The sequence below is a fragment of the Saimiri boliviensis genome, chromosome 20 (genome assembly GCF_048565385.1).
Source record: "Saimiri boliviensis isolate mSaiBol1 chromosome 20, mSaiBol1.pri, whole genome shotgun sequence".
Classification (NCBI taxonomy): Eukaryota; Metazoa; Chordata; class Mammalia; order Primates; family Cebidae; genus Saimiri; species Saimiri boliviensis.
Genome location: NC_133468.1, coordinates 38,858,568 through 38,871,134, shown reverse-complemented (window position 1 = coordinate 38,871,134; position 12,567 = coordinate 38,858,568). Strand labels below are relative to the sequence as shown.

The 12,567-nt window shown below is 42.6% G+C and overlaps 1 protein-coding gene across 5 annotated transcripts in view; it reads right to left on the bottom strand.

Annotated features, from left to right (window-relative positions):
• The window catches only part of AUTS2 (activator of transcription and developmental regulator AUTS2), a 1,213,422-nt gene that overhangs the window by 80,211 nt on the left and 1,120,644 nt on the right, over positions 1-12,567 (bottom strand). For all 5 annotated transcript variants that reach the window (XM_074390595.1, XM_039460391.2, XM_039460392.2 and 2 more), the window contains one exon: positions 10,483-10,534. In XM_074390595.1, the coding sequence (XP_074246696.1) occupies positions 10,483-10,534 (52 nt within the window). The remainder of the gene's footprint in view (positions 1-10,482; positions 10,535-12,567) is intronic.

The following is a 12,567-nucleotide window of genomic DNA, read 5'->3' as shown; positions in this document are numbered from 1 at the left end:
TTTCCATATCAGTCTTCAAGTTATTATTATTATTTTTGAATTGGCTGGGTGCAGTGGCTCACGCCTGTAATCCCAGCACTTTAAGAGGCTTGAGGTGGGCGGATCATGAGGTCAGGAGTTCAAGACCAGCCTGACCAACATGGTGAAATCCCGTCTCTACTAAAAATACAAAAAATTAGCCGGGCACGGTGGTGGGCACCTGTAATCCCAGCTACGTGGGAGCCTGAGACAGGAGAATTGCTTGAACCTGGGAGGCAGAGGTTGTAGTGAGCTGAGATCACACCACTACACTCCAGCCTAGGCAACAGAGTAAGGCTCTGTCTCAAAAAAAAAAAAAAAGAAAAAATAGTGACTTTTGCTATTACACCACTTGAAAAGTCTCTTTTTGCATTTCAAAATATGTGTAAACTATTTTACTCTTCTGGTCAGACGCCTGTCATCTCTTCAGTGTCACTGTCTCCAGAGCCTGTTCCTTGGTTGGTGCTCAATAATATGTGAAGGAAAAGAATTCATTCCAATATGGCTTCCACCTTTAGCCAAATGAAGGAATAAATGGAACCAATGAGGTCATTTATTTCACAGCTGACCCATCTGCTTCAGAAGACTCCTTGTCAAAGTAAACTTTATGGGTAAAGAAGCCTTTGACAGAAGCCCAAGAGGTCCAGCAGAGGAGCTGGGTTTTCGGGGACAGGAGCTTTACTATGGAAAAACCTTTCCCAGCTATAAACAGAGAATGAGAAAATGATGTAATCTTGGCTAAAATTAGGTTTTAGTGTTACTCTGCTGAGAGATGTGAAAGGTGATAGATAAGAGGGGGAAAATGTTTTCCAAGTGGCTTTTAAAGGCGTCCAAATATAACTGCCTCCCACATCAGTCTATTAACGGGCACACTTGAGACATTTCCCTCTTCAAAAGACTCTTAGAAAAGCAATGATGTGCTCTCAGCCTCCCCCTTTAGAAGACAAGGTTTACGAGGGTCAGAGAAGCAGATCAGAGCCCACAGAACACCATTCCCTATTAACAGCATCCTCCCCAGCACAGATTTGGGCCTTGTGCTTATGTCATTGGTTGCTAGGGAAATGCCCCTGCTTGAAATTCCTAAATCATTTCTCATAAAATCTGGCTGAAAAGCAAAGATCAGCACGTGAAGACACAAGAATGGGCATGGAAGAGTGAGGAGGCTGGAGAGGCCGTCAGCTGAGCCCCGCTGCTCTGGAGTAACTGCGGCGACTTTGGTCACAGGTGATCAGATAATGGCTGACATCCCGGAGAAGTCCTGGATGGAACCTCCAGGACTTTATGTTTTATGAGAGGATAAAATACTTTGGGAAAGTGCTTGAGGAAAAGCCCTAGGGAAGCCCTCGCTGCGGGTTCCTGCCAGTGTCTTTCCCTCAGTCCAAATCTTTCCCATCCTGTTTTGTGTCTCCCTCAGTAAGGACAGAGCTCCTCCTCCTTTGTATTCTCTGCCATATCCCCAGAGCCCCCAGCACAGTATGGCTGTTATGAGCACACGTCTGGGAGTCGGCTGAACTGAGTTCTACCACTTATCTAACTGTGCGACCTTGAACAAGTTACCTAATTTCTGAGCCTCAGTTTACTCATTTAAAAAGTGAATTACATATAAAGTGAACAATACCTGACAAAAAGAAAGTCTTCAATACCTGCTAACTATTCATATCTAACTTCAGTTTCCCCATCTATAAAACGGAGATGCTATTTCTAAATTACTGTTGTTATTATTTTTGAGACGGAGTCTGGCTCCATCACCCAGGCTGGAATGAAGTGGCATGATCTCAGCTCACTGCAACCTCCACCTCCCGAGTTCAAGTGATTCTCCTGCCTCAGTCTCCTGAGTAGCTGGGATTACAGGTGCACACCACCACGCCTGGCTATTTTTCTTTTTAGTATAGATGGGGTTTCACCATATTGGTCAGGCTGGTCTTGAACTCCTGACCTCATGATCCACCCACCTCGGCATCCCAAAGTGCTGGGATCACAGGCATGAGCCACTGCACCCAGCCTTCTAAATTATTTTCTAAGTAACAGCTACTATGAAGATTAGGGGCCATAATGTATGTAAAATACTTAGCCCACTGTATAATTAGATCAAAAATATGGTACAAGGTAGGTTAAGCACTTACTATACATTGCCTCATTTCAGCATCACAGCAGCTCTATGAGATGGGTTTGGTTGTTCCCATTTTACCGAAGGAAAAATTGGTTCTAAGGTGTTTTAAGTAGCCCAAAGTTCCACAGCTAGTAAGTGGTGGAGCTGTGATTCAAAGCAGTGTCTATGAGAAACTTAAATCCAAAACCCAGGTTCAAAGTAACCATTACAGTGCATACTATTTTGCAGTAAAGTTTTATAGTAATCATGCTTCCTCAGGTTAATTATGCAGAGCCTAAACATCTGGCCGGTCCAACAATTATTCCTTGCAAATCACTGCAGTCATTTCAGCACTTTGGGGCAATTTTTCCACAAGTCCCTCAAAGCCAGCAATAAGTTAACCCAGGTAAATACTAAGAAAGCAATTCATTTTTTGACAGTTTATCAGGTCAAACTTAACATAAACCCCAAGCAAATTTAAATTAGAGACCCAGGTCTCTAACGGTAAAGCCTACTGAGATCATCATAAAAGGTATGCGAGCCACCCTCCACGCCATTTGCATTAACACAGTAAGAAGCAACAGCGCCTGATTTGTCAGATTTCCGGAATGGGCCTGTGGCAGACGGCATGACCGTGTTTGCTTCCCCTTCCTCCCAAGGTCCATCCCTCCCTGTGGATCCCTCTTCTCTTGGGCTCCTCCCCGTGGGAGTTCACTTCCTACTCCATTGACGGCAGGCTTGGTCATGTGACTTGCTCTGGCCAATGAGATTGTAGGAAATGACACACCCACATCCAAATAGAGGCATTCTCCGCTTCTGTCTCTGCTCTTTTCCCGTTTACCAGAAGTATGACCACGATGGGGGCTGCTCCTTTGGCCTGGATCCCAGAATAAAGACAAGGAGAGCTGCGGCTGATTGGCAGATGACACCTAACACAAGACTTTTGTTGTTGTAGGTCTCTGAGCTATTTTGTTACTGCAGCAAAATGTGACAAAGCAGACTCACAGAGACCGTATGACCCGATGTAGAAGAGCAAAGACATCTGTCAAGATCCAGCATGTACTGGTGTCAGGGTGTATACCAGAAAATGTTTTATAACTGCACGTGGGACAAGGTGGCCCTTCACCCCAAGCCATACCAGTGGCAGAAGACTTTTTCCTCAACTGTTTCATTTCGTTCACGCTGAGACGCTTGTTCAAATGGAAAATTCTGCACGTAAGATGCACACAGACCTGACAAAGCACCCCACGAGGGACTGCCTTCTCCCACTCCTATCCATGAGCTTTAAGGGTTGATGAGATACACTAGTAGGAAGAGAACCAGAGGCACAGCTCTTATGCCCAGCTTTCCTCTTGGGAGGTAAAATGAGTCTCCAAATACCACTTTCTGGAATCATGCATTCTCCCAGAAAGTCCAGGCAAACTCAGCTCGTAATAGAAGTCAAGTCTGCGGGGCGGAGGAGGTGGAGGGGGAAAAAAAAAAGTGGAACAGCACCTCTGAGAGTTCGGGACAGTCTGGAATCTCGTTGGTGAATTTACGAAATGGATCTTCAATAGACAGCTGTTTCCACTTTTTAAAAGCACAGACTGGGCAAGTAGGTAAAACACTTTGATCTTAGCTCTGGGTTAAATAAAAGACAGCTGAGCAAAAGTTCAGGCACCATGAAATTAATAAAATCACTGTTACACTCGTTCCACCAGAGGTTCAGGAATAAACTGGTAAAAATCAGAAATGCACGGAGAGGATTACTCGAGCGGGAATCAATCATTTTATCCACTGAAGTTTTCTGGCATTTCCTTATACAGTACAGTCACTGGATTCATAATTCACCAAAGGTGCTTCCTGAGACTGAGCTTTCTGAGTAATTGAGACAAATTCTGTTAAATAAATTCCAGACGAGAGTGTATTTGACTTATGCACAGGAAAGGAAAGAATTCTTATGTAAGCCACAAAACAATAGAGTTTTATCTTATCTGAGGAACTTATTGCCGCTTGCCTGTGTGTATTTTACTGCCAAAATAAAATAAATTGAATCAGCTCACACATGATAACATGCTCTTTCCTAACTCATACTAATTGCTTGGCTAATTGATGTTTGTTGAACTTTCTCCATTTCATTGAGTGATTAGGTACAAAGCTAACAGTTGACATCTGTAGGCGCTTAACTGGCGTCTGTAATTACTGTTAATGTTAAATAATTGTTAGTTAATTGGAGTGGTAACTGACTGAATGGAATCCAGATTGTGAAGCAAAAAGAAACCTAGTTAAATAAACATACATTTTCAGAGAAAATAACATTTTTCTGCAGTTGTCAGAAACTAGAAATAATCCAGAGGCCATGCGCTAGCCACAGGCTTCCCCCATTTAGGAACCTTCCTGTCTGGGGTTGGCCCATGTGACTGAGCCCTTTGTCATGCCACTGTTCTCATTAGACTCTAGAGAACCAATCTGATATTTTTCAATTCCAATTGTCTATCATGAATGTGTATTACTTTCTGAGACAACCAAATACTAACCATATCATTAACTACACAAAACACTAAATATGAATGGATTGAAGAGAGGCTGATGAACGTTCAAGCTTTTTGCCCAGTATTGCCAAGGATAGAGAAATCTCTTGCAGAGGACAGCAGTAATCACCCAGTATAAGCCAAGGGCTTTCCACTGATCTCAAAAGTAACCAGAATGATGTCTGAACATCTGACTAAAAGAACGGAATCGGTTACACTGCAATCTACTCCTCCTCCATCACAGGGGCACTCAGGATGGAAAAGTGGCAGCTGTCAAAGTTCTACCCCAAAGGCACCATCAAGATCACTTCAAATGCTTGGAATCTTCCACCTGGTTCACAATTCCAGTGATGGGATCCAGTATTCCAGGATTCGCCACCACATGAATTCACAGGTTCAGCAAAAGATCAGGTAGCAACTATTGGAAAAATTTCGGGAGGCAAACACTTTCATGCAACATGGAATTTTTTTTTTACTATTACTGGTGGTTTCACACTAACAGTACAAGGCATCTGTTCCCAAGAACTCTCAAGGGATGATTCTATACAACAAATTCTCCAAGAGTCGGCTTCTATAGGAAGGTCAATTTCCATAACAAAAGGAGCTGATTGCATGCTATTTGCAGTGTGGAGTAGGAGGAGGGACTGAACTACTCATAACTCCTTTGTCTCTTGCATCGAGCACCAATTACCCTTAAATACTACTTAACTCTCCAGACATCTCTATCTCCTAAAACCCCAAGAAAATGCTCTGAAATCGTACAAAGAAGATCCAGAGGGAGAAAAATAAATGTGTGATGGTCTAACTTTCCCTGATGCGGAATTGAAGGCATGACCAAAACACAACTAATTTATAGAGTCTGCAACTGGCACAGTATGCTCTGTGCCCATCAGGAATGCACTTTACATGATGTCCTCCCTACAACTAAATCCAGAACCCTATGAGGAACTGTAAAATGGTCTCCATATATTCATTATAAAGGGATTTTAAACTCTAAACCAAATTGTTTTCTTTAGAAAGCTATTCCACAGTCAACTGCATTATTTTCATGCACAGAATTATTTTATGGAAGGGGCTTTCTTTTCCTTTTTTTTTTTTTTTGAGATGGTATCTCACTCTGTTGCCCAGGCTGTAGTGGCACAATCAGGGCTCACTGCAGCCTCAACCTCCCGAGTTCAAGCGATCCTCTCACCTCACCCACCCAAGTAGCTGAGACTGCAAACACATGCTACCACCTCCAGCTAGCTGTTTGGAATTTTAGAAGAGAAGAGGTCTTGTTATATTGCCCAGGCTGGTCTTGAACTCCTGAGCTCAAGCAATCCTCCTACCTCAGCCTCCCAAAAGTTCTGGGATTAAAGGCATGAGTGACCATGCTTGGTGGGAATGGGTTTTTCTTAAAAGTCAATGGTGACCTTGATGGTAATATAACTCTTACCTTTCCGTCACCAAACCAAGGAAATCCCTTGTGTCTAAACCTAAAGAATACGGTCATATGGTCACCTCTGAAGAATTTACTAGGTACCCGGTTACTAAGCCAGCAGTATCTCTGGGTAACCTGTTTCTTACCTCATCTCCTCAGATTTCAGGCAATTTTTAAGCTAGGTCTTCTTTCTACAATACCGATATAACCACACTGCCAAAAATATCCAAAGGCTCCACTCACCTAAAGGCTCCAACCTCATCTGTATCCCACTAGAAATTCTCAGTGCAAAACCAACCCCGAGAAGAGGCCGGGTGGGTTCCACTAAGAGGCCTGGTGGGGCCCGGGAGAGGAAAAGCAGTCCTGGTCAGAGGGCTCCAGGTGGCCACAGCACTGCATCCAGCGCTCTTCTTGGTGCGTGAGTGTCCACTAGACTCTCCCAGCTGATGGAGGTGAAGTAGGGTCCTGCCTATGAGGGTGAGCGGCTGCTCTGTTGCTGTTCACATTTCAAAAGACACTGGGTGCTCACAGTAGAAAGAAGCAGAATGACAGGCTTCATTCCCCACTGGATGAAACCCACCCCCAAGCCATTCAGAGATGCCCATTTGGCTGGACACAGCTCCCTGATGGCTCACTGAGGTGGCTTTTCCCCAGGAGGGCCCAGTTCTGCAATGTGAGACAAAGTTGAAGGAGAGCGAAAGGGTGAGAAAGTCATGGGATAAAATACACCAATGGGCCCCTCTCACTGTCTGTCTGTGACTTGTCTTGGTTGCAGGGTAAATCCTGAAAAGGACGACTCTGAACCAAGAAGGGGCAGCGATTCAGGGGTTTTTCTCTTCCCCTAACCTAGAACCACGGCCCCACACCAGGACTGACATCCTATAAACAGAGGGCTCTGCAAAACTCCTGACGCCTGCCTGCTGTTCTCCTTCCTCCCAGACAGGCTTCCCTTCTTTTCTTTCCTCTTCAACCGGCTCTGCTCTGGAACAATCCAAGAGCTTTAGGAAAGATTCATTATCTTGGCAGGACAGGTGCGTGCAGCAAAGAACTCATCTTCTGCACTTCTGTCTACAGACCAAGCTGGTGACACCACCAAGGTTCTAGAGCAGGTAAGAAAGGATAATAAATACTGGCCATGTGCATACAGTGAGAAGTTCCTCTTTGGAATAAATACCCCAGAATTTGGGGTACAAGTCCTGTTGCTCCTATAGCGTTTCAATTAACTAAACAGGGATGCTAAGTTAGTCTCTCTCTGTGTCTCTGTCTCACTGGGAAAATTAATTTTTTCTTTGGCAGATGGTTGAGTCACAAAGACAGAAGGATTCATAAAATTCACATGAACATCCTGTAAACATTTAAACACATAAAGATTAAATACAGCAACCATGACCTTGATTAAAGTTAAACCGTTTTTTGTGTCTCCAACACTAAGCCCTGCTCGATGCCACACCCCTTTCGAAATGCCCAGTTCTCATTGGGCATGTTGTGTGTACATGCAAGCACGTGCTGTCTGATCAACTTGTTATAAAGCAGGAAGTCAAAGGCATTAGAAGAAAGCGACCATTCGGAACACCTAAACACAAAAATCTTACTAGCCCGCTATTAAACTGGATGGCCTCTACAACACAGGGAACGTTGAAATAGTCGATGGACAAAAGTGACACAAAATCTACTCATGATACCGCTCTGTTTCAACCCTGCCCCTTCCCAATTAATGGTTTTATCCCCACCAGAGATGCTGGCCCGGGAATAGGTTTCGTTATAATTGCAAATCCAGACCTGACTGATGGGCCTTGAGCCGCTGTCCCTGCTGCCTCTGCCTGGAGCTTCATCTCCACACTGTGCAGCCCCCCATCACGGCTGCACCCTCCAAGCCCTCACCACAATCAGCTTGTGAGATTAGCACTGCCCTCCCACGGTGAAATTTTATGGACCAAATCTGCCTGCCATCAGGCTCAACAGCATAATCTCACCAGCAGCTTAAAGCCACACTCCTCTAAGGCCAGAATACTGCCCAGCCCCTTGAGAGGGAGAGGTGATGTGTAACTTTAAACATCTGGAGGTGGAGGGATACACGTGTCAGCCCCGCTGCACTCACTCCATAAGCTGGGGCTTTGACGATTTCCCCAGTTGTTTGTTACCTGGTATAAATTTGCCCTTTCTTACGATGTTTTTTATTGCTCTTGGCTAAAGATACTCAGACAAAGAGAGGAGACCTGACTTTCAGGCAGGCTGGCCGCCTTGTAGAAAAACTTGAACTTGACGTGCATGAATCTGACAGTTCCTTGAAGGCCTTGTCAACCATCCATCCTGTAAACACGGCCACCACCCGGAGTAAAAACAGACCCAAAACCACAAGCCTATAACGAGACTCTGCACCTGTCCCGAAGCAATTATTGACATTATCGCTACACAATGAATCCCTTTTTGAAGTTGTTTTCCTGATATTTAGCAGTTTGAATACTAATCCCCTTAACAAAACTGTCCCCGATGCTTTCCCCCTCTGCACCCTCCTTAATCTTTCTCCCCAGGGAGGCAGGGGGTGCTGGATACCAGTCAGTCTACTTTGCACCACCTGGATTCGCACTGATTCCGTCTCTTGTCATTCATGCTACCAAGAGGAATTAGCATAAGGCATTAAGGGGAAACTCTGGAGGAGAAAAGAAAGGCCATTTTGATGGAAATAAGGGGCAAAGGAATAATCTGCCATCAACTAAAATGCTTATTTGTGTATGGTTTCCCAAGCAAAGCTTAGGAAAAGCCTATGTTGATTTTAGTTTACACAAAGAAACCTTAATCCTTTCAAGGCAACTAAATCACCCGCAGAAAAGCAGCTCAGAAGAAAGGCACCCTGTCAGGGGCAGGACTATTCACAGCCAAATAGATGCCACAAATCACGCTCTGTAAGTAAACAAAAATAAGAATGTGGGAAACGTTTGATTGGAAAAGGAAAGAAAGGGGGGAAAAGAACCAGAGGGAAGAGGCAGAGGGGAACAGTGCATCTGTCCTGAAGAGAGTCTGGGGCAGCGGCAGCCAGAGCGCGGTCCTGCAGCCAGCTCTTATTCTGGGGCCCGAACCCAGAAGGGGAAATACATTCCAAAGCTTTCAGTGGCCAGTCTGCAGAAGACAGATGCAGTCACGTGTGGCAGAGGTCCTGGGGAGGGGGCGCAGAAACAAAGAAGCCCTGCCTTTGGTGACTTGTCCTCTACCTCAGTCTCCCTACCCCATCACCCTCCCTTGTCACCAAGTGGTAGACAACTGTGCATTTTTCCACACAAGCCCTGTATGCTATGAATGGTACACAACTCCTTTTATTGGGCTTTTAGCATTATGGATAACACATTTATACAAACTTTCAGTCCATCAAAAAATATGATGAAAGATAAAACCGGAATACTCCATTATGCAATAAAGAAAGATAAAATTCAATGTGACAGTAATTCTGGGAGTAACAGCAATCATATACACCTCAAGGGAACTCTAAACATAATGTACTATTTAAAACTGCAATTGGTTCAAATTCTAAGATAATCTGGGAGCTCAAAATAACTGCACTTGGAAACATCTTACTAACCAGCTAGCAAAAATGCTAGCCAAGGCAACTACAGAAGGCTGAAATGGTCTCAAATTCCACTTTGTGAAGACCCAAGTCTGTTGAAGTGCTACCAAGTGTTGTCCACGTAACAGAGAGATTATCACGGAAAGCACATCTTTATTTAGCAATTATCACGCCAGCCCCTAAATCAGCCTTGATAGTGGAAAAGGGAAGATTAAATAGTTTTTATGGTTTGTACCTTTCCAATTATACACTTTTCAGAGCCAGCGATTAGAGATTTCTCTAAATTTCATGATTTCCAGCAACACTGCTACAAATGAAAACTGCGTGGAAGCCTCTGGCAATGATTTAAGGTTAGTTTTCCCTTAATGTACTGTTATGTCATTAGCCTCTTACTCTAGATTGTGGTTGGGAAGAAATTAATGGGATAGCGCATATTTAAATTCTGCCCTCTTGCTCATTTATTAACTTTACAGAAAGCCCACAGCAGAGTATGGCTTCGTTTATGACCACAATACTGTGAATACTAAACATCCACTGATTACCAGAGTCTGCAACACACATCAGCTATTTATATTTCTCCTGCTGCTGGGTAGTTGATAAGTAACAATAAAGATTCTTCTCCAGTACAGCGTTCGATATTAACGTCACATAACAGTAGTGATTAGCCAAATCAATTTAAATGGAGACTCAATGTATTCTTTTAAAATAAACTAGTTGTTAATGCATCACAAAGTATGCAGACTTTCGTCTCAAGCAAAAACACGAAACATCAACAGTAGCTCCAGAATTAAAAGAGCAAGATCACACTGGCTCTTCTTTCTTCAGGCAATGACAATGAAACGAATGAAAAAATAAGCCATTACTCAGAAGAACAAACGGGCCTTACCTTTGTTTACAATGACAGTGTTGAAGAGTTTTTCAGAGCTGGCATCCGATGCCTGAAAAACAAGAGGCAGGGGGGAGGGGAAACATTATTATTGTCATTAATATTGTCATCACCACCACCATTCCCATTACTTTAAATCAGTTTACTACATTTTACAAAAGCCTAGCAGGGAAGCAGCAATGTCCCCAAATCATCCATAAGGTGGCGCTAGTTGACTGCCTCAGAGAGACCTGCAGTGCAGCTATTTGCTGGAGGAAAAAAAAATCTGATTTTAAAAATGTGTCCTTATTAGACACATTATCTGTGCAAAACATATTTCCATGAGATGATACATAAAGCAATTCGGCTCATTCACATAATGATTTTGCAATTTCGCTGACAGATCATTATTTTGGAAATGGTATTTTTTGTGGTATTTGCAGACATGCCTATTTCTCAATTTTCTTTCACAAATCAGAAATGCCTGTTATTTAATGCTGTTTTTCCTCACTAAAAAGTGTCAGCCAACACTCTCAGAAATTAATTTTTTTTAAGGATTCATCTGATGACTCCAAGATCCCTGTCCCTTGCAGTAACCAGACGACCTTGCTGTTCAAAAAGACGCAAGCCGAACTGCCCCAAAATCCGACCACTATGAATGCCACCAGCATGATTTCCTTTTCATTTTCCAGAAAGCATGTCTGCTAATTATTACAGTGGCTTGGGGAAGGTGAAATAAGCCTGTTTAAACAGTAAAACTAAAGCCAATTTAAATTATACACTAATGTTCTGGAAAAGAAACATGAAGTTGGTTTGAAGGAAAATGCTGTTAACGTTTCAGAAGCACTGAATAGTCCTAGAACTGGAAAAATTAAAAATTAAAAATCTCCACTACTTAATGTGAGGCTGTGTATGCATTTAAAGTTACGATGGGCAAGCTATATTGACACTGTTTCTACTACACAACCCTTGTGAGAAATCACTTCTCTTTCACACTTGATACACAGAAATGCGTATTCTAAGAAGCACAGCCTAGAATGTGGAATGAATATGGAAAAAGGAAAATATAGGAAATCGGGGGAGGGTGAATTCTGAAGTGCAGCATATTTTGACTCTGGGCTGGCTTTTACGGACAAAGAGGATATTCAATTTAGTCTTTCCATGTCATACTGACAAAGATAAAATATTCCTGTGTACATCTGGGTTCTAGTTCTCGATGCAAGTGATACAGAAAGACATAAAATATTTTTATTATGACTGTTTTCTGCTTTATTTAATTCTAACATTTCTGTTATGGGGGTCTTCATAGGATTAACCAATCAAGAAACCAATGAAGGTATGTCAAAACAAGTACTGAAGTGCATACATTTATACCCGCAGTTTAACGCAAGCCCTAGATAGGTTTTGTCCTCCTATTCTGCAGGAATAATGAAAAATACAGAGGGCCTTCCTGACAGTATCTTTCCATAAAAACAAACTGCCAAAAAAATGTTAACAGGGGAGAAACAAGTTATACATAGATCAACAATACTGAGTTATAAAGCCAAAAATTCCATGATGTTATACTGAAATATTATGTGAGATTTTTGGAATGTTAGTTTCCCAGCTAAAAAGAGGTATGTGTATTTCACCATCCTTTCACGAAAAAGTGTCTCTTTGAATGGCTTAGAATTCTTTTGGAATGTAAATTCACGTTAAATTCAGGGCTTACAAAATTAATGAACTGATATAAGGAAAAAAGAAAGTCTGTTCATTAAAGTGTTTTACCAAACTGACATAACCTTTGAAAACTCTGGGATGGCCTATTAAAGTGAGTCTTAACTGGGCCCAAGAAATATAAAAACAAATTACTGTCTCCGAATGCAAAAAGCATAAACATACCTTGAAGATCTTGTTGAAATTTTTTAGTCTAAAAATTAAAACAAAACAAACAAACAAAAAAGCATAAACAGGGAAAGGAAACGGTTCCTGACCGAGTTTTTATTTGCACTTGGTGTATGTGTGTATGCGTGTTCCAGGGAAAAGGACAGAAGCTGACGGTAAACAGGCCTTTTGCTCTGCCACCTTTGTGAGCTCCACTGGGCTCCACATGGGATTCTCAAACAG